At 43.9% G+C, this 23,200-nt stretch overlaps 1 protein-coding gene across 7 annotated transcripts in view; it reads right to left on the bottom strand.

Annotated features, from left to right (window-relative positions):
• LOC138973880 (uncharacterized) overlaps positions 1-22,789 on the bottom strand; it is a 41,572-nt gene extending 18,783 nt beyond the window's left edge. For 5 of the 7 annotated variants that reach the window (XM_070346578.1, XM_070346610.1, XM_070346602.1 and 2 more), the window contains exons 1-5: positions 19,671-19,747; positions 17,132-17,298; positions 12,563-12,889; positions 10,568-10,692; positions 8,330-8,510 (exon numbers count right to left, since the gene is read on the bottom strand). In XM_070346578.1, coding sequence (XP_070202679.1) covers positions 8,330-8,510; positions 10,568-10,692; positions 12,563-12,889; positions 17,132-17,216 — 718 coding nt within the window. In that variant the 5' untranslated portion in view covers positions 17,217-17,298; positions 19,671-19,747. Of the gene's footprint in view, positions 1-8,329; positions 8,511-10,567; positions 10,693-12,562; positions 12,890-17,131; positions 17,299-18,319; positions 18,400-19,670; positions 19,748-22,660 lie in introns of those variants that run through there. The other 2 variants (XM_070346593.1, XM_070346585.1) reach the window with 2 other exon arrangements.
• Between the last annotated feature and the right edge of the window lie 411 nt (positions 22,790-23,200).

The following is a 23,200-nucleotide window of genomic DNA, read 5'->3' as shown; positions in this document are numbered from 1 at the left end:
GCATAATGGAAAATTTCCTAAATAAATTATCATTTAATTAATATACTTACCCGAATCACATTAGCATTGAGTCACCTGAGATGCTTATCACTGAAAAACGCTTACCCGGCTAAAGAATTTAAAGGGAAGCAACCCCATCACCAAAACGAAAGTGAAAGTAGCTTTGGTAATGGGCCAGTACACCGGGAGTTACCTCCCATACGGGTGTATGCCACGTCACTTCCTCTAGGAACACGTGCCTATTATCATACGGCTTTAAAAAAAAATCTTAAAACCATAAGCGGGGCAGGTGGGAGGGAATACAGTATGTGATTCGGGTAAGTATATTAATTAAATGATAATTTATTTAGGAAATTTTCCATTTAATATCATATTCTTACTCCGAATCACATTAGCAGATAACATCAACAAGGCGGTGGGCTAGAAATGAATCAAAACTCACCATCAAGTTCTGGACAGGAACTGGCCTGCTGCTATGAGCGCTGGAAGGCCTCTGGAGCCATCCTGTCGAAGAGCTGTGACGTCCCGAAGATAAAAGTTTATGAAAACATCTTCGGAACGCCAATACGCAGTTGTCAGCACCTCCTCTAGACGTCTGGAGCGCAGAACTGCCAGAGAGGATGCCCACGCCCTCGTCTCATGGGCTCGGGCCGAGTCAAGTGGCAAGGAGGGCATAACCCCCCCCCTCTTTGTGCGCCTCCACTCATAAGCCTGCTTGATGAGCGAGGACACCCACCGGGCCAACGTTACCTTCGACAAATCTTTCTCGCGCCTAGTAAGGAGAGAGATAAACAACAACTTCTGAGAACTAGGCCGAATCGGCTGAGTCCGGGCTAAGTACAGACGAAGTGCCCTCACAGGGCAATTGACCGAATCGGGGTCACCCGGGGCCAACGCGCTGGTCAGAGCCTTAACTCTAACCAGCGGAGAGGCCTGCCCCGGAGACTGATTCTTGGCCAGGAAATCAGGCCGGAAACGCAAAGATGCGGAACCGTCCGGCTCAAAGGAGATATCTCCAGGCTGACCCGACAGGGCGTGGATCTCGCTACCCCGTCGGGCCGTAGCCAACAAAAGGAGAAACAGCGCTTTGCGAGTGACATTGAACAGACTGGCCTCGCTTAAAGGCTCAAAATCCGCAGAACGAAGGAATTCCAGGATTAAAAACAAGTCCCACTTGGGAGCGGGCAAACGAGCTTTAGCTTCCTTAAGAGCAGCCCCTTTAATGACTGCAGCTATAACGCCCCCGACTCGAACAGAACGACCAATCTGCTGAAGAGTCGCCGAGATAGCGGAGCGCCGGACCCTCAACGAGGAGACTGAGGCGCCCTGTGAAGACATGAAAGAGAGGTGGTTAGCGACCTGAATAGAGCGCGGAGCCACCGAACTCACCCCTCTAGCTGAACACCAGGCAGTCCATGCCTTCCAGTGGGAAGCATAAACTGAAGAGGTGGACGCTCTATGCGAGCGAGCCACCAAGTCCAGAGTCAAAGACGACGCCCCAGAGCGCTTCAGCGAGTCCCGAACAACTTCCACACGTGAAGCTTCAGAAGACTGGGCTCCTCGTGTGGAATGCCTGTTCGGGGCGGCACTAGTTCCCCTCGCACTCGCACGAGTGCGAGAGGAATGGGGGGCCCTTGGGCAAGCCGAAGAAGATCTGGAAACCAGACCTGCGACGGCCACAGAGGAGCGACCAGAAGAAGAAGGGCCGGCTCCTCCATCTCCGCTTTCCGGATTACTCGGCTGAGTAACGGAAAGGGAGGAGTCTGAAGATCTGTATGTGCCCCCCAACCCTCCCTGGACGCATCTGTAAAGAGGTCCAGGTCGGGGAGGGGCACGACGATCGGAACACCTCTGCAGACCCACTCCGTGTGCAACCACGGAAGGGTCGCAGACTGGAACCATCCCTGCAAAGGGATGAGGGCGTCCCAGTCCACCAGAGGAGAGTCCACAAACGGCTTCAGCGCGAACTGAAGCGGACATTTGTGGACCCGGCCCAGTGAAACCAGAAGAGCCATAGACTCCATCTGCCCCAAGATGGAGGCGAGCGAGCGGATGGAAGCCATCAGGAGAGGTAAAGTGGAGCGAATCTGAGCTTGGAGCTTGTCCACCCTTCTCTGAGAAGGCTGGACAGTCCAAGCGACCGTGTCGAAAGACATCCCCAGATAAGTGAATGTCTGTGACGGGGTCAGCTCCGACTTTACCCGGTTGATCGAGAACCCCAACCAGTTGGATTCTCGAAGAACCGTCAGGGTATCCTGCGAACAGCCGCTCTGGGACTGGTTCATGATGAGCCAGTCGTCCAGATAAGCCCGCAGACGGATACCCTGGGACCTCACCAGTGCACAGACCTGTCTCACCACCATGGTGAAAATCCACGGTGCGAGAGACAGCCCGAAAGGGAGTGCGCGAAACTGGTAGATCTGATCTCCCCACCGGAAACGAAGCCATTTCCGGTCGGTCGGATGCATAAGAATGTGAAAGTATGCGTCCGTGAGATCGATCGAGGTCACCCAGTCTCCTGGGCGGAGAGAGTCTCGGACAGAGGCTGGCGTCTCCATCTTGAATTTTATCTCCCTCAAGAAAGTATTGAGGAGAGATAAATCCAACACGGGACGCCATCCTCCTGATGCTTTGGGAACAGCGACCAGACGCCCGTAAAATCCCAGGGAGCTGTGGACCCGAACTCTCTCCACCGCGCCCTTCTGCTCCAGGGAGGCAATTTCCGACTGCAAGACGGAACGTGCTTCCTGCGAGAAGGGGGGCTTGAACCGCGGAGGCACTCGGGTAAGAGGCGCCTTTTCCTCCCGCCAGAGTAGACGGAAGCCCGAACTCACCACTCCCACAATCCATTGGCTGTCTACTACCGACATCCAACGAGAAAGTGCCCGGGAGGGGCCTCCCGCCATCACCAAGGTGGAGGGCGGGAGGGAGGTGAGATCGGGAGCGCTTCATTGGGGGTGTGGCTTACTTCCAGAGCCGCCGCGCCCCCTCCCCGATGCCGTCCTCTTCTTCCCACCACGAGCGGCCGGCGAAGCCTGCCGCTTCTGAGCTGGCTTGGGGTTAGACGATGTCTGAGCCTGCTTCTGTTTAGAAGGCTGAGACTGTTTCACCCCCTTCAGAGTGTAGTGAAGGAACTGACTGTCCTTGTTTGACTGAATCTCCTTCTGTCTGGCATCCAGTGCCAGCGGACAGAAGAGAGACTCCTCTGAGACCGGGGAGACTCTCAAGGTCTCCCTAGTAGCCAGCTCCGTGAATTGGGACTGCGAGAGGAAGAGATCCCTCCTGCAGAGTACCGCTTGGGTGTACTGCAGGGAGGAAAGACGCAATTGTTCCTCATTGACCTTGGCCAATGCGGTCAAAAGCGCAGAGACATCGTCCGCATTCTGTTCTTCACTGAGAGTGAAAGGAACTAGCGAATCGGTCAATGCCCGAGACAGAGCCCGAACGAGAGTCTCCGCAATGGAGGACAGTTCGATCTGCCGACGTCCAACCTCCTCAGCAGAGAGGAGGGAAGCCTCGGAAACCGGCCAAACCGAATCACGCTTGATCGGTTTAGTCAGAAGAGGCAGCAATTCCCGGGAAACCGGAAGGGTAGCCCTAGGGAGTGCAAAAGACGCCAGCCAATTCTGGCTCTGATTGGGCATGCCAAGCTTCCTATTGGCCGTAGGCACGAAGAAAGAGGCTTGGGCAGCTGAAGCCACCCACTGCTGAGCTGATTCCGGAACTGGACCAAAAGGAAGCAGTAACGGAACAGGCACTGGCCGAATACCACTCCCCGCATGTGCTGGACGAACCAGTGAATGCGAAAGTTGGTAAGCCACTGACGGAGACTCGGCGAACCGGAAGGAAGAAACATCCTCCTGTGCCGGCCGGAAGTCCGCCATGGCAGAAGGAACGAATGATGCGGAAGAGTCCGCAGCCACCACCCCTTCAGGAAAATAACGAGACGTTACTTCCGCCGCGACGTCAAGAACAGACTTGAGCTTCGACGGAAACACGCCCCGCGACTCCTCGCTGACCACTGATGGAGCATCAGAATAGTCACACGTGGAACCATGACCGAAGTCACCAGTTCCGGAAGCAGAAGCATGCCCTGGCAAACCGGAAACCGGAAAAGCCTGAGCACTAACGTCATCCTGCCGCCCAAAACCCTGTGAAGGTAAAGGGTAAGCAGGACGACCATCCGCAAAAACCGGAGCTGGATGAGCTGACGTCACTCCCCCGACTGAGTGGAGTGATGCCTGCTCAAGCCTAGGCGCTTGAAAGCCGGAAGGCGCACGCTGTAATCCACTATCTGGTATCCGGAAGGAACCACCAGAAGAGGAAGAAGCGTTTCCGGCCGAAACCGGAAGTGTAGTCAACGGAACCGCAAAATGCGGAAGTGAAGACTGCACTGGTTGACTTCGCGATCCGGAAGGACCGGAAGTCAGTGAATACTCCATCCTGCCGCGACCGCCGTAGCGTGCCGGAGCGGACGGATCATCACTTCCGGCAAGTGCCGGAAATGCGGCAGTCGAAACCGACTGCCGCCGCTGTTCGAACAAGTCCGGGGCCTCGTAGGTTATCGCCGGAAATGAAAGATCAGCAAGGTATCGGTCGTGACCCGATGCGAAAGAGCTGTCCCCCGAAGGAGAACGTCCAGGCGCCTCACGAGGGCTATCGGACCAGCTCTGCTTACCAACCGACGCTGAAGAGGGAGGACGCTGCTCCAAGCCGGAAGTGGAGGACAAAGACACGGAAGCCAATGCCCGGACGTCACTGCCAGATGCCGGAAACGCCGAACTGCTGGCGACGGAACGCTGAAATTCTGCCTGCACCAAGCTGCGGATTTCTGGAACCAGTGACTTTAACAGAGAGGAAACCAACGCACCTTGTCCAGGTGCTAACAAAGAAGACGAAGTCTCCGATGTAGAGACAGGTGCAGAAGTAACAGTAGCGCTAGGCGCCGCAAAAGAAGCAGAAGTAGTAACAGCGCTAGGCGCCGAAATTGGTACAGCCAACAAAGTGTTACGCTCTTGGTCTGTAACAAGTAACGTTGCTTTGGAAGAGGAAGACTTAGCCTTAATTTTCCCCTTGGGGTCCGACTTGCCACGGCGCTTGTCTGAATCAGACATGTTGACAACAACACGTGGCAACGCGAAAAAAATTTACTGAAACATAAGTCTAAACGACTGAAAACACAGTAAACACACGCACTAATGCGTTAACAAAATACTATAGCTAAACTTGCCCCACAAGCAGAGGCACGGAGAGCTACAAACAAAGTCACACGAGCTAGAAAACTAACTCACACAACAAAATGGCGACACGCAAGACACTGACACAAACGTCAACAACACGTGGCAAAGTAAAAAGATTTACTGAAACGTAAGTCAAAACGACTGAAAACACAGTAAACACACACGCTTACGCGTCAACAAAATACTAAAGCTACACTTGCCCAAACAGAAAGAGGGCACGCAGAGCTACTAGCAAAGTCACACGAGTTAGCTAACTAACTCACACAACAAAATGGCGAAACACGCAAGTCACTGACACACAAGTCCGTAAAAAACGGACAACGTACAGTAACGAAACAGCGCAAACAACCAACAACAAACGGGAACGAGCTCACCAAACTGTAGGCAAGGCGAGCAGACAAGCTGGGTAACGTGGCCGGCGGGTGTCACTCAAACACACAAGGTCAGCCACAGAGCGTCAAAAAGTGAACCGTCCTCTCCGAGGTGAAAAAGACGTATGATAATAGGCACGTGTTCCTAGAGGAAGTGACGTGGCATACACCCGTATGGGAGGTAACTCCCGGTGTACTGGCCCATTACCAAAGCTACTTTCACTTTCGTTTTGGTGATGGGGTTGCTTCCCTTTAAATTCTTTAGCCGGGTAAGCGTTTTTCAGTGATAAGCATCTCAGGTGACTCAATGCTAATGTGATTCGGAGTAAGAATATGATATTAAATTTCAGCTTACAGCATTGCCCCGTGCACCATGAGACTCCTCATCCCCAAGAACAGACACAAGAATCAGTATTAGTAAATATCACAATTCAGTTGCATTTTATACACCACGTCCAGCTGTTTGGTCATCAGGTTTTTTGTAAGCAAGAGAAATTAAGGCTTATCACAAAACTACCCCAGGCAAATAGTACATGCATAGGGACTGATGCGCATGTTAAAGATCCTGATTTTCTAGCTAAAGTCTAGGGATTCAGAAACACTCAGATACCTTACACGCATATATATATATACTAGATGATTACCCGTTTCGCCGAGTACCGGCTTCGCCGGGAAGAAGTAGAGCCGAATACCAGGCTGCGCCTGGGACCCGCGCCGGCTTCGCCGGCGCACGAAGGAAAGGAGATAAACGCGCAAAACACTGGAGACCTTCTAAAAATAGTAACGTGCAGTGACCTTCTAAAAATAGTAACGTAGTAACGGGAATATGGATTGACGCCACACGGAGGAAGGGAGATAATTGCGGCTGAAAACACTGGAGAAGATAAGGAAGAGTTACTGGTAGTGGATCCCGACAACAACAACAAAAACACCAAAAAACAAAATCGGTTCAGCGCGCACAGCGCTGAGAGCAAGTGTTGAAATATCTCATCGATGAGGTTGTGTCCGGGGTGTAGCTGAATACGGTGTCCAAATTTGAAAAAGATCCACCGAGAACTTTGGCCGTGCATCGCGAACAGACAGACAGACAGACAGACAGACACTAGTCGTATATATATATATATAGATAGAGAATACTACATGGCTTGCTGTGTCTTACCAGATTTACACGAGTTGTTTTTTTAAATATTGAACTACGAGCGAAAGCGAGCTGTTCACTATTTGAACAAGAAGGGCAAAGCCCATACGACTCACATGCTTGACCTTTACATGGGTCAAGGTCAAATAACTAAACCTAGCAATGACATCATACACTAAGAACTGCTTTACACATTTTTCCTACCAAAATACATGTGACCTTGACCCAAGGTCAAGGTCATCCAAGGTCATGCAACACAAAGCTGTTAATTCAAGACATAGGAAGTACAATGGTGCTTATTGGCTCTTTCTACCATGAGATATGGTCACTTTTAGTGGTTCACTACCTTATTTTGGTCACATTTCATAAGGGTCAAAGTGACCTTGACCTTGATCATATGTGACCAAATGTGTCTCATGATGAAAGCATAACATGTGCCCCACATAATTTTTAAGTTTGAAACAGTTATCTTCCATAGTTCAGGGTCAAGGTCACTTTAAAATATGTATACAATCCAACTTTGAAGAGCTCCTGTGACCTTGACCTTGAAGCAAGGTAAACCAAACTGGTATCAAAAGATGGGGCTTACTTTGCCCTATATATCATATATAGGTGAGGTATTGAATCTCAAAAACTTCAGAGAAAATGGGAAAAATGTGAAAAATAGCTGTTTTTTAGGCAACATTTATGGCCCCTGCGACCTTGACCTTGAACCAAGGTCAAGATGCTATGTATGTTTTTGGGGGCCTTGTCATCATACACCATCTTGCCAAATTTGGTACTGATAGACTGAATAGTGTCCAAGAAATATCCAACGTTAAAGTTTTCCGTCCGGACAGACGTCCGGACGGACGACTCGGGTGAGTACATAGACTCACTTTTGCTTCGCATGTGAGTCAAAAAGCAACGAGTGTAATTCTGGTACGACACAGCAAGCCATGTAGTATTCTGTTTATCCTACATACTGTACTTACGTGTATTTTACTGAAAATGTCTTGCAGTCGAGGCAGTTAAATTGAAGACGCTTGTTTTGGAACCCAGATCTCTTCTAAAGCCTCGTGCAATCTATTACGTCAAAGCAAAGAAACGTCACTCTGAAAGTGTGGCGTGACGTGTTAGTTCTAAAGATTCATCGAGGGTAATTAGCGAGCGCAATTTTTGTTTCTATAATGACGTTTGTCTCGGTGACTTTGGCATCATCAGCAGTGGAAAAACAGGTCCCTGCCAGACTTGCTTGACATGACCTCATTTACATGATATACACACGTGTGATTTGAACGATTATTATCTCACGGGTGTCTCTCTCACGTATGTAGGATAAATACAATAATACACTGGAAGACAGCTTCATACTGGCCACAACGCAAGGCAAAAGACAGTGTGGCACGCAAAAATCTCATCATAAGGTGACCTTGAGAGTAAAAAGCCCAGGAACACAGAACATGAAGAAGACCAAATAATTCTTGACAGTGAAAAAACATACCGCAAGTAAAATTAAGGCCTTATCTACTTAATATTTTACAGATTAAAGCAACATTATAAACTGCTGTGAATATTTGCCGAAGTTGTACCTAACCAACCTTTTGCCATCCCTGCAGGTATAGGTATCACCACCGATGCCATGACCGACATTTCCGGGAGTTTTCCACACGTCAAGGCAGGGCCAGTGAGACGACAGGTATAGTTGCCAGGCAACAGGGGACAACCATGAACAGCGCTCTCTCCGTCTGTGGCCTCATGCCTCTGAGATCTTTGAGGAGTCTGAAAAAAGCAGGTGTTTCTTGAGAAAGCACAAATTATTCTTGTCTGAGTCATTGTTACACCAATCTTTTTTTAAGTTGCCTAATTCCTCACAGTGAAAGCGTCCCAAACTCATCAGATTAGTTCTAGTTCAGCTTGCTGTTTTTGTGAGAAAAAGAAAATCTGTTGGGCTACTTAGTTAAATTAATTTATGTACCACAACTGCTTTAATACAGTTGAATGACTGTCGTCAAGTCAGGTTTGACTGCAATTATGAAACAAAGATCCCATGTAAGACTGTTAGCCCCTTCACTGCCCACCCCGTGTGTAATACGTGGTCATTATATTTAGTCAAGTTTTGACTAAATATTTTAACATCGAGGGGGAATCGAAACGAGGGTCGTGGTGTATGTGCGTGCGTGTGTGTGTGCGTGCGTGTGTGTGTGTGTGTGTAGAGCGATTCAGACTAAACTACTGGACCGATCTTTATGAAATTTGACATGAGTCCCTGGGTATGAAATCCCCGAACGTTTTTTTCATTTTTTTGATAAATGTCTTTGATGACGTCATATCCGGCTTTTCGTGAAAGTTGAGGCGGCACTGTCACGCCCTCATTTTTCAACCAAATTGGTTCAAATTTTGGTCAAGTAATCTTCGACGAAGCCCGGACTTCGGTATTGCATTTCAGCTTGGTGGCTTAAAAATTAATTAATGACTTTGGTCATTAAAAATCGGAAAATTGTAAAAAAAAATAAAAATTTATAAAACGATCCAAATTTACGTTTATCTTATTCTCCATCATTTGCTGATTCCAAAAACATATAAATATGTTATATTCGGATTAAAAACAAGCTCTGAAAATTAAATATATAAAAATTATTATCAAAATTAAATGTTCCAAATCAATTTAAAAACACTTTCATCTTATTCCTTGTCGGTTCCTGATTCCAAAAACATATAGATATGATATGTTTGGATTAAAAACACGCTCAGAAAGTTAAAACAAAGAGAGGTACAGAAAAGCGTGCTATCCTTCTTAGCGCAACTACTACCCCGCTCTTCTTGTCAATTTCACTGCCTTTGCCATGAGCGGTGGACTGACGATGCTACGAGTATACGGTCTTGCTGAAAAATGGCAGCTACTTGACTAAATATTGTATTTTCGCCTTACGCGACTTGTTTTTGGTTTGTCGTACGCCCATAACCGTATCTCATACGTGGGATTTGTGTCACCAACATTTCAGGACATTTCTGAAAACTAAATGGGAGGTAACCACTGTCCAAGTACTTGTAGGGGTTCTAAACACAGTTCTTTCCCATAGACCGTTCGGATAAGTTACTAAAGTTGCTACCACGTTCTACCACGTGTTGAAAACTGTGTTAGCATTCTCGCCATTCACAATGGCGGCCGAAAGTCCGACCTCAACTCGTAGACCTGTTTTCAAGCGATACAGTGTTCTGGAATCTCTACAAGAAGTGATTTATGGATTACCACACAGAAGAATACTTTTATGGACTGTAATGTTAGTACCTGATGTTTGACACCAGTTTTAGCAATGTTTTGTGTGTCACTGTGTGTGTGTAAGTCCGGAAACTGTAATTTTTGACGAAAATGGTCATTATATCAATTTTTACTATAACAATCACAAACAAAGTCCAATGATCATGTCATCCTATAATAGCCAAGGGTATAAGCAAAACACATGCCAAAGATCTAAGAGATATCTCAATAAATGATCAAGCAGTGAACAGATTAGTGAACCTACCGAAGAAAGCGAAATTTTGCCCTGGCACACAGCAATACCAAAATGCTGTTATACTGTGGCAGTGAAGAGGTTAAGCAAAACTCATGAACATACCACTGCTGCCTTTTATCTGATATTTCACAAAACAGCAGCTCTGAAAATCCTCAGGGCCATCCCTTATAATGGTCTGTCCAACTCAACTAGCAGACATATATACTTTTCGACAGTCATGGTTAGTTCTAAAGACAAATGCTGTGATGCAAAATCTGCAAATCAACCGACAGCTGGTTGAACAAACGTCTATTCTATATTCATAGCCATTACGTAACTCACATTCCAGTCCAAGGAAACGGGAGGAAAGCCATAAAAGATTATATGCCCACAGGTGATAGTTTGACATCCTTGACTGGTGTTGGTAATGCTGGCTGTCAGAGCATTTTGCTTTAGTAATGGCGGCACTGCGAAAAAAACGAAAAAAACAATGTGAGACAGTGACAAAAGGTCAGGTGTCATGTCTACTGTCCCGAATGACACACGATTGCTGACATTTCACCATTGCCAAAAGAATAAACAAATAAGAAATAGGTAGAAAATGAATGTGAAAACTGACTTTGATTGTTGATCAGTATTTTCTATACCACTAACAAATAATCTACTTACACATAGCTGTTTGGCAAATGTATGTTGCATGGGACACACTGACATGAAAGTGGAAGATGTTTTTCCCTCTAGAGAAACTGCATATCAAGTTACACTTTTTGTGCTCTTCCATTCCAGTTGGCAATCAATTGTTAACGCATGTTATTAGAAAAAATAGATGTACTGGTGATGTCATTTGGGACATACTGACATGAAAACGGCACCTTTTGTCATTGTCTCATTAGGATTTAATCCACTCAACTCAAGCAAAACATTAAAGGGATGTTGTTTGCCTGCAAAGTCCTTCTTTTGGTCCAAACACCATTAAGACAAAGAAAGGACTATATGCATCTAGAGAGTTCTGTTCCATACAAGCGTTCCTTTTCAACTGTTCTTTATTTTCTACTTTCAAAGCATATACATGTATCTCATGTTACATTAATTCAAATGTAGGTATCGGAAAATCTATGCAATTGTTATTTAGGCAAATGACCTAAATCAATTAGCTAGCAACAGCCTTGTGCAATACTTGTACGGTGAGTGGCTACTTTTTATGATATCTGGTAGGACGAGAGGAGAAAGCGCTTTTATTTTCCCACGGGAAGTGGAAAATGTGATCCACATAAACTGATTTTGTCAAAAGGTACTGCTAACTTCCATGTATCATGTTACGCTGTAACCTAGCTGCAGCCAAGCACTGACCTGATAACAAGAATGTTAAATCCTGAAACGATCTTACACAAAATTCTCACATGAGACAGTGACAAAAGGTCAGGTGTCATGTCTACTGTCCCGAATGACACACGATTGCTGACATTTCACCATTGCCAAAAGAATAAACAAATAAGAAATAGGTAGAAAATGAATGTGAAAACTGACTTTGATTGTTGATCAGTATTTTCTATACCACTAACAAATAATCTACTTACACATAGCTGTTTGGCAAATGTATGTTGCATGGGACACACTGACATGAAAGTGGAAGATGTTTTTCCCTCTAGAGAAACTACATAATTATCAAGTTACACTTTTTGTGCTCTTCCATTCCAGTTGGCAATCAATTGTTAACGCATGTTATTAGAAAAAATAGAACGAAAACAGATTAGATAGAATGAAAAATGTACTGGTGATGTCATTTGGGACATACTGACATGAAAACGTCACCTTTTGTCATTGTCTCACATGCTATATATATATACCACAGGAAAAAGACATTTAGTATAATGATTTACCATAAATTCACCTTTTTTATCTCAGAGAGAGTGACAGATTTAGAACCAGGCTTTAGATGAGAGGAAATGATGTATTGATACATTTGATACAAAAAAAGTGACACTAGCTCTCTTCATTCTTTTCTAAATCAACCCCAGAATTTTCAAACGAGCTGCTCTGCAAAAAAACCATTCAACAACACCCACCCACCCCCACCCCTCCTCCCACCATCAGGAAGCTATATAGGCATTAGTGTGGATTATCAGGATAGTATGGGGTTTTGAAGAGGGTTGGTATTCACTTTTAACTCATAAATATTCAATCTATCGAACATAAGAGGATTAGGGATTTCGAGGCATTTTAAACTTCAAAGACGCTCCGCTATTTAAAACCTTCAAAATCCATTGAGATACTCAAAAGGAAGTTTAAAGGGAGCAGAAACTATCTTCCAAGTAGTACAAGTTACAAAAAACTTACTATGGACGTTGAGAGTGAAGTGTCGATCTACAACCGTTCCATTGTTGAACTCTGCTGTGGTGACGTAGACACCAGAGTCAAGGATACCAACACCGTCCATGTGAACACCTGAAGTTCCTCTGGGTCTCACACGACTGGAAAACTCCTTGGAGACTGTCACACTGCCATTGCCCGTTATGGTGGCAAGAAGGTGACTTTTACCGTCAAGCCCTTTGAAGACCAAGGTCATTGTTTTGGTAAGGTCATACTGAAAATTACAGGGCCAACTGAAGGAAGCAGAAGCCCCGTCACACACTGTCATGATATCATGTAGTGGGTCTTCAGATTCTGAAACAATCCAAGAAAAGAACAGTTTGACTTTGAGCATGCTCATTCATTCTTTTTGTTATGTGTAATAATAATAATAACAATAATGAGTATACTATACAGAAAAAGTACAAATCTGTACGCGTTTCTTTTCGTCCAATGATATTTTCCTTTATGATATGCTCATCTTCATGTACACCACATTGGGGTGTGAACGTTAAAGATCCCACGATTGACAAAAATGTTTGCTTTCTGTCCATGGTGTTCTAAATGAGTTAGGCTTTAGTGATTTTTGGCACAATCAAACTATCAATAATGTAACGGATGGTGATTATTTTAATACTTTCAAAGCACTGATGAAAAATAGGCTACAAGACCAATTTGTCCAAACCTGGCATTCAGAAATAAATAACAATGAGTTTTATTATAATTATAGAATGTATAAAGAGAATTTTGAGTTTGAAAAGTACTTGTCCATCCTGCCGGTTAATTTAGCAAACGCTGTTTTAAAATTTAGAACACTGAATCATAAATTGCCTATACAAAAAGGTAGGACTCTTGGTATTCCCAGACAAGACAGAATCTGTCACAAATGTTCATCAGGTGACCTTGGGGACGAGTTCCATTATATTTTTGTATGTCCTTTTTTTACCAATTATAGAAAACAGTTGTTACGGTGCTATTATTATGCCCGCCCCAATTCAGTTAAATTCAGAGAGCTTTTTTCCACTACAAAAAAGAGTTTATTGCTAAAACTCGCAAAGTTCATGACACTTGTCATGGACTGTTTGAGAAGCGAGTAAAATTTAATTCTCTTTTAGCTTTATACTCCGTTATCTGTTTTGTGTTGTTTGTAATAGTATTTTTGTCCTTATGTTAACCCACCCATCACCACCCCCCCTCTCCCTTCCCCCCATTTCCCATAGTCAATAAATGTATGTATACAACTCTCCTGTGTTCACTTTCAAGTGAATAACTATCGTTCTGATATCATTTTAAAGTGAAGCTAAAGAAACCTGGTATCGGCACTGCTGTGCATCTCCTATGATCTCAATGGTATCAAGGCACGCCTTTGCCGCGACAAGGTTTGCCGATACCGGCACTTGTCTTGTCTAGACAGTGACGTCATTCATAGATGACGCCAATCATAAATGACGTTTGTCAAGGGAACTTATGCTTTCAAGTGTTGCTGCTTCCAGTGACAGGAAGGTATAGAGATTGATCATTGTATACAATCAATTTATCATTGTATACACAAATTACACAAACGTCATCTTGTGAGGGACCAAAAAATATTGAAACTCTCGGATGATTTTTTTGTGTGGTATCAACCTCGACCTACGGTCTCGGTTGATACCACAAAAAAATCATCCTCGAGTTTCAATATTTTTCGGTCCCTCACTCGATGACGTTGTGTAATCTCTATGTAATCACTTTGCACTTGTAGTGTTTTATTATTATTAGTATTAGTATTATTATTTAAGTTATTGAGACATCCCAGTGCACTAAGGGATTTATAGAGCAAATCGAGAAAATTCATTATTGAACGAAGCGCATAATTATTTTCGAGATTTGCTCTATAAATCCCTTAGTGCACTGGGATTGTTTCAATAACGATATTGTCAGTACCGCCATAGAAAAAAGAAGATTCCAAACGCACATTTTGCAACGCGCATTTGAATAGGCATAACTGTGTGGTCAGGTCGTGTACAGTAAAGATCTACTTTTGTGTGGGGTGTCTCAAGTGTGTCGTGCTTTCGTCACACGCATTTTAATTTCTGTTGGTAAATTCCAGTGTAGCGTTAATCTGAACAGTGATGATCTTTCAGAGAGACCTCATTTGAACTCGGAGAAAGGACTGTGCTCTTCATTATTTGCGATTCGAAACCTCCAGTCGAGCTTCGACGGATTGACTGTGCGGAGTGACTCCCCTTGAATTGACTCGAAGCGGGACTCGACGGTTCGCACATTTTCAAAACAAATGTGGCATATTTCTCGTGTTGTATCTTCACTCATCGGGGAGTCTGATACTAAATATGAACGGTAAGAATGCTCTGAACCCTACACGTATTATATCCCCATCGTTTTTTCGTTCACATTTGCCCAACATGTTAATTTGCTGAGCGGGGTTAATGTCGTCTGCTACTGTGCTAGGCTACCTGGGCAATCGAACCACTGCACTGAGTCTGCACGCATGAGGCAGGCTGGTAATAAGTCTTATATATATGTAAGAACGTTCTGAACCTTACACGTTTTCGATTACGATTGTTCTTGCCTTGAAATAATGATTCGGAAACCATTCATTTACTGAACTGATGTAGTCGTATTTCTGTGTAGTCTGCTACAGAGTCGATCGAGTCAGTCTTCCAAACTGGTCTAGCTGGTACGTTATCGGAATAACACTTGTGTTTTCTGTTAGCCGCTGGGAATTGTATACTAACTCATCATTTGGTAATGTGGATGATAAGCTACATGCCACTAACACGGCATATGAGAAGAATCTATGCAAGTCGGCGAAAATTAGATGAAACACAGCGACTTCTATTTTTAGATCACTGGCACTGGCACAGGCACATGCAATCTGTCAGAAAAAAAACACTTCTGCTTCAATTGAGAAGCAGGGAATTTATGGTCATTTGGTATTGTGGAGACTATAAGCTACATGTCATTAATTAATTCTGAGGATGAGAGCACAGTCTCGCTTAGGCAAAGGGCGGAAGAATACGCTCTGTGGAAAAGTTAGCGCACTCCAAGAGTGCGCTAACAGTTTTAGCGCATCGCCATTAGCCAATCAACTGGTTCACATCAGTCATGTGACACCAGTACTTACTGACAATTATTATTATTATTATTATTATTATTATTATTATTATTATTATTATTTATTATTATTATTGTTGAATTGTTTCTTGTATTGTTTTTGCTCTCCCTCACCCCTCAACTCCCTTTTCTGTACATAGTCTGATTTCTTTTTGTTTTAGTTCCTTTTATTTGGTGTTGAATGAAATGTGTTTTTATTGTGTTTTTTAATTTTCCATGTACCCTCACGGGGTTTTATTGGAATAAAACTTGACTTGACTTGACAAAAGGGTCTTTCCTGGCAAAATTGTATAGGCATAGATAAAAATGTCCACCAAAATACCCGTGTGACTTGGAATAATAGGCCGTGAAAAGTAGGATATGCGCCGAAATGGCTGCGATCTGCTGGCCGATGTGAATGCGTGATGTATTGTGTAAAAAAAATTCCATCTCACACGGCATAAATAAATCCCTGCGCCTTGAATATGTGCGCGATATAAATTGCATAAAAAAAATAAAAATAAATTTTAAAAAATCCTTGCGCTTAGAACTGTACCCACGGAATACGCGCGATATAAGCCTCATATTGATTGATTGATTGATTATTTCTCCAAGCATTTTCTGAGAAAGAGGGAAACTTCAACTGAAAAATGTCTGTTGTGCAAAAACAAAGGTGCACAAACAATTTAACTGACCAAACAAACACCAACATGAGAATGTGATACCGGCACGGTTGGCCTAGTGGTAAGGCGTCCGCCCCGTGATCGGGAGGTCGTGGGTTCGAACCCCGGCCGGGTCATACCTAAGACTTTAAAATTGGCAATCAAGTGGCTGCTCCGCCTGGCGTCTGGCATTATGGGGTTAGTGCCAGGACTGGTTGGTCCGGTGTCAGAATAATGTGAGACATGAAGCCTGTGCTGCGACTTCTGTCTTGTGTGTGGCGCACGTTATATGTCAAAGCAGCACCGCCCTGATATGGCCCTTCGTGGTCGGCTGGGCGTTAAGCAAACAAACAAACAAACAAACACCAACATGAGAATGTGATGCTGTACTTGATTAATGCTAAGTACATGTTTCAGATCTGATATTCCCAAAATCTTTGTTGGGCTGTCCTACAATACCATAGTCAGTGGACAACAGTCAAGCTATCATCAATAGTATAGGTGTCTGGCTCATAAGAAAAAAAATTCATGTCTCACTGAAATTTGTGACCCTCCACCACGGAATGAGTCGCATGTCACCTTTGCATGATTTTCATAGTTTTACATTTTCCTAATGAGTTTTTTATGCTCTATCCAGTGGTGAAAACCGTTTTAGAAAAGAGCGAAAACTATAAGCCTGTGGCTAAGGTAACCCTCACACTGTTACCAGACACTCCCCGGACTTATATTAAGCCTAGCGCAGAACCGCGCGAGGTGACATGCGACTCATTTCGTGGTGGAGGGTCACATTTGTTTTACAAACCTGCAGTTACTGGACAATAATGTAACACTATAGCAATCACAGCAGCATGGACTGCAACAGCTATGGTTTGGTCTTTGTACGTCATGTCTCATGATGCAATGGTGTTGGTTCTGGTGGCAACCACTACATCACAGCAGCTAAGCCTTCACATCATCACTGTGTCATTCCTGAAACAGAGGATTTTCTTGTTAAAGCTCTGATAGTATTACACATAAACCGCACATCTCTCTTACCCTTTCTACCTCCTTCACCGGACCCATCCCCTGCCCCAATCGCACAATCCACACACAAGGAAAGAACCGTGTAAGTAACAGAAACTGTTCAGCCTGAACCAACAGCTTTCCAGACATGAACAATAAAATACCAATGCAGTTGAAGGAGAATTTACTTTCCACCAAGTGAAGAAGAAAAAACCAAGATGAGGCTGTCCTTTAACATTAAATTAATGGTAAACAATTAGCTGAACAGCATATAATGAGTATCTCCATCTTAATTATGATTGACGGGCTAGCTGCACTTACAATTGACGCCCAAATAAATAGCCGTGGCCCCATGTCTGACTTGACAATGCACCATGCATCATTGCATGTACCGTTCGAGTTAAAACTAAATGCAAGGAACTAATTTTACCGTTTTATTTTATGTAAGGGTTTTTCTACAAATCTCTCTGTCTCTCTCTCCCAGTTTCTCTCTCTCTCTCTCTCAGTTGCTGAATGTTTGCTTGTTAAAACGGAACAGTTATTTCCTGATTTGGAATACCAGTCGGATGCTTCCGAACGATGCATTGTGTTTGTAACGGACTGAACCCAATGTGAACACACTGATGATTGCTGATCGTTCGATTACCCAAACCCCCAAGCACCCTTTTCGCTATGAACCGGGCCTGTGTTTACGCGAATAAAATTTCTGACTTCTGAATGTTTGTTTGTTGTTTTTGTGTGTGTTTTTTTCTTCTGTCTCGATCTCTCAGTGTTCACCACAACAATAAAATTGCGCTGACTTGAACGAGCGAGACAAATCGTATTCTTAGAATATATATACCGTTTAATTGTACATTTCATACATGATTAAAACAAAAATATGAACAATATACTCTATCTTCGTGAAAAGAAAAAAAATCATACCTTTTTTCCAAGAATTATGACAGTTAGAGGTTCACGCTAGTTTACTTTTGCCTTAATTACACACTAATACTACAGAGGTGCCAGTGAGAAAGTTTTACTCGGTCAGTGGTGGAACGGCTGGCTGCTTCTTCTGCGTTCATGGGCTGAAAATATACCAACGTACAGTCTTGTTTTTTGCACATATGGGTTTTTACGTGTACGGCCGTTTCATCCTGCAATTAAGGCAGCCATACGCCGCTTTCGGGGGGAAAAGGCCGACTGGATTGCGGGATGGGCCTAGATGGCATCGTTTTCAGGCTTCAGTGCGCCCTCTTTCTTCAGTGCGCCCTCTTTCCGTAGTAAGAGTATCAAGTACAAACGAAGACAGTAACTCAGGGGAAGTAACCCAACTCAACCACAACAACAAGTGCTCTTTCTTTGTCTATTCAAAATAGTATTTTACTAAATTTTATTACAGCTTTTAAACACTTTCTTTTGCGAGGTGAAGACAGTCCTCATGCGCCATAGCATAATTGACACCACAGAATTTTATGCTGTAACTTTAGGAACGATCTGAGGGCCTCTTTTCTCAGGTAAGATATCCTATCCACAAATCCACCAAAGGTACGCTTTCCTGGACCCTCTAGCTGTAGCTGGCTGACAAACTTTTAACCAAAAACTTGCACTAACCATAAACTTTGAAAAAGTGCATAAGCCACATCTAGATTGCCACAATGATCTGGATTAACGCAGAATTTGAGTTCTAAACAAAACACTGACACTCAGACAGACAGACATGGTTAAAATCAACACTACAATACAACAGATAAGACCAAGCGGAAAATTATATCAACAAAGTTTTACGGGTGCACATCAGAAAACCCCGTTGAGAAGCGAGTCTACAACAACTCGAGACCCTTCAAAATTCCGGATAGCCGATCTGAACCGTATAGAAACTCTTTTTTTGTCAGGACGCCGACTGAATGGAACCGCCTACAAGACTCCGTGGTACATTCAGCAACTGCCAACACATTTACATCAGGTGTTGGCAGGGCCCCACCACCATAGGCGCACCGCCAGGTGTTTTTATCCTGCTTTTAAACACTGCCCAAATTCCAGTAGTTGACACCACCAACCTGGAAGGGCATGCATGTATAGAAAGTTTTTAAACTCCGTCACGCTGCGCTCTCTCGCCCATTGCGACGACAGCCATTATTGGCTACTGCAATGTACTTCATCCAGATCCAGATCCAGAACAGAACTGACAGTCACAGTGGCACCTTGCGCAACAAGTGTTCGGTTCACAGGAACGCACTTTGCTTTAGTTTACACCTTATGCCAACTTCGGTGGCAAAGATAGCAGCAGAAATAAGACTAACATTAACGTAAGTAAAAAGGTTGAAATGCATTTGCATTTTCTCCCTGTCGCATCTTACCGTAGAGTTGATGCATTCTAGTCTTGTCACGGCAAAAAAACTTTTGTTGCGCCCGGAAGAATCACAAAGAAACAAGAGTGATTGCCCATTGCGCTGTCATGCGACGGAGTTACCTTTCCTTACAGAAGCAGACGACGCAACTCTCTCTCTCTCTCTCTCTCTCTCTCTCTCTCTCTCTCTCTCTCTTTTTACATTTAGTCAAGTTTTGACTAAATGTTTTAACATAGAGGGGGGAATCGAGACGAGGGTCGTGGTGTATGTGTGTGTGTCTGTCTGTCTGTCTGTGTGTGTGTGTAGAGCGATTCAGCCTAACTACTGGACCGATCTTTATGAAATTTGACATGAGAGTTCCTGGGTATGATATCCCCGGACGTTTTTTTCATTTTTTCGATAAATACCTTTGATGACGTCATATCCGGCTTTTTGTAAAAGTTGAGGCGGCACTGTCACACCCTCATTTTTCAATCAAATTGATTTAAATTTTGGCAAAGCAATCTTCGACGAAGCCCGGGCTTTGGTATTTGCATTTCAGCTTGGTGGCTTAAAAACTAATGAGTGAGTTTGGTCATTACAAATCGGAAACTTGTAATTAAAATTGCTTTTTATTAAACGATCCAAAACCAATTTCATTTTATTCTTCGTCATTTTCTGATTCCAAAAACATATACATATGTTATATTTGGATTAAAAACAAGCTCTGAAAATTAAAAATATAAAAATTATGATCAAAATTAAATTTCCGAAATCGTTTTTAAAACTATTTCATCTTATTCCTTGTCGGTTCCTGATTCCAAAAACATATAGATATGATATGTTTGGATTAAAAACACGCTCAGAAAGTTAAAACGAAGAAAGGTACAGTAAAGCGTGCTATGAAGCACAGCGCAATCGCTACCGCGCCAAACAGGCTCGTCACTTTCACTGCCTTTTGCACTAGCGGCGGACTACGTTCAGTTTCATTCTGTGAGTTCCACAGCTTGACTAAATGTAGTAATTTCGCCTTACGCGACTTGTTTACATTTGGTCAAGTTTTGACTAAATGTTTTAACATAGAGGGGGGAATCGAGACGAGGGTCGTGGTGTATGTGTGTGTGTCTGTCTGTCTGTCTGTCTGTGTGTGTGTGTGTGTGTGTGTAGAGCGATTCAGACTAAACTACTGGACCGATCTTTATGAAATTTGACATGAGAGTTCCTGGGTATGATATCCTCAGACATTTTTTTCATTTTTTTGATAAATGTCTTTGATGACGTCATATCCGGCTTTTCGTGAAAGTTGAGGCGGCACTGTCACGCTCTCATTTTTCAACCAAATTGGTTGAAATTTTGGTCAAGTAATCTCCGACGAAGCCCGGACTTCGGTATTGCATTTCAGCTTGGTGGCTTAAAAATTAATTAATGACTTTGGTCATTAAAAATCTGAAAATTGTAAAAAAAAATAATTTTTATAAAACGATCCAAATTTACGTTCATCTTATTCTCCATCATTTTCTGATTCCAAAAACATATAAATATGTTATATTTGGATTAAAAACAAGCTCTGAAAATTAAAAATATGAAAATTATGATCAAAATTAAATTTTCGAAATCAATTTGAAAACACTTTCATTTTATTCCTTGTCGGTTCCTGATTCCAAAAACATATAGATATGATATGTTTGGATTGAAAACACGCTCAGAAAGTTAAAACGAAGAGAGGTACAGAAAAGCGTGCTATCCTTCTCAGCGCAACTACTACCCCGCTCTTCTTGTCAATTTCACTGCCTTTGCCATGAGCGGTGGACTGACGATGCTACGAGTATACGGTCTTGCTGAAAAATGGCATTGCGTTCAGTTTCATTCTGTGAGTTCGACAGCTACTTGACTAAATGTTGTATTTTCGCCTCACGCGACTTGTTTTCTCTCTTCTACAATCTTCACCTCTTTCTCAGTTCCTTGTTCTGGATCTTTATTTTTTCATCAAGACGGCCCACTCGGCTGCCGGCCGGCCGCGGGATACCGTTGATGACAGTAATCACTACTAGTATACGGTCTGATCATTTTCCGAGTCACACTCGCACACACACACATCATTACACACACACACACACACACACACACGTGACACACACACACACACTGACACCGCGGCACACACACACCGCACACACACACGCCGCGGCCGGGCCGCGGCACACCGTGGCCCGCACACACACACACACATCACACACACACACACATTCACACACACACTGCACACACTGGCACGTACACACACACACACACACACACGCCTCCGTCTGTCTTCTTTCTTATTTGTTAATCAGAAATTACGCTTCACACGCCAGGGGACCATGTAAACGGCCGGCTAAGTTGCCTGTCTCCTAGCTACTATAGCGTCACCATGTTGCACTCTCTCTCTCTCTCTCTCTCTCTCTCTCTCTCTCTCTGACCAGTTTAGATTCAAGTAACTTGGGAAGGAATGAAATAGGAAAGAGAGAGCCCCCCCCCCCCCCCATTTCTCTCCCCCCCCCCCCTCCTTCTCAGTCTCTCTCACAGTCTCTGATAAGTTTTCTTCCAGTAAGAAGCTAGGACAGACTGAAAAAGCCACTCTTCGCACTCCCTGCTGCTTCTTCCTCTCTCTCTCTCTCTCTCTCTCTCTCTCTCTCTCTCTCTCTCTCTCTCTCTCTCTCTCTCCCTCCCTCTCTCTCTCTCTCTCTCTCTCTCTCTCTCTATCTCTCTCTCTACCATGAAGATGCGACCAGTCAAACTCAAAGTTCTCTTTCCTCATAAGGGGACACCCCCCCCCCCGGCCCCCCCCCCCCCCCCCGGCCCCCACCCCTGGCCCCCTCCCCTCTCTATCCCTGCCATGGACTACTTTTGTTGCTATGCTTCTGGTTGCGAAAGACTTACATTTGGCGGCCGAGACAATCGTAAAGCTTAATTCAAACAAACGACAACAAGGACTGGTCAAAGCTGAAAAACAAAACTTGACAAATGTTCACTCACTGTACTTGTGCTAATGCTGGCCCACAGTTTAAGAGCAATATCCAACGGTGAATAAAGCGCTCACGTCAAACTATCTTTTTTGTGCCTCCATCTTCATATCACCAGCGAGCATTCTTTGTGTGAAGTTGTGACAACGCTGACTGCCTACCTGGCTAACAAGAAACACTGCGGTAATTGAGCGTTAATAATTATCCGGCTTTGGTCTTCGCTGTTTGTCGTCGACAAATCTGAGAGAAACTAAATAACGTACAGCACCTGAACCTGTTTGATTGTAAGAAGTCTCAGAATCAAAGACCTCCATTATGATCAGTGATCTGGAACATAGCCTATCTTTTTACGTCCTCCTCAGATTTAGCAAGATAACCAGTTTAACAGCAAATCAAGTTCAACTGAGTTGATGTAGAGTTCAGACGAGACTGCCAACACCAACAGCCCATTTTCCCAAGAGAGGAGAATATCTCGTTGCCAAATTATTACACAACAACAGTCCCACATTGCCCCTTTCAACTCTTCCTTACCTTTTCCTCGGTCAAAGGGATCAGACA

The sequence above is a fragment of the Littorina saxatilis genome, linkage group LG1, assembly GCF_037325665.1.
Source record: "Littorina saxatilis isolate snail1 linkage group LG1, US_GU_Lsax_2.0, whole genome shotgun sequence".
NCBI classification, from domain to species: domain Eukaryota; kingdom Metazoa; phylum Mollusca; class Gastropoda; order Littorinimorpha; family Littorinidae; genus Littorina; species Littorina saxatilis.
The sequence above is the reverse complement of the archived record's forward strand: the minus strand, read 5'-3'. Positions and strand labels throughout refer to the sequence as shown.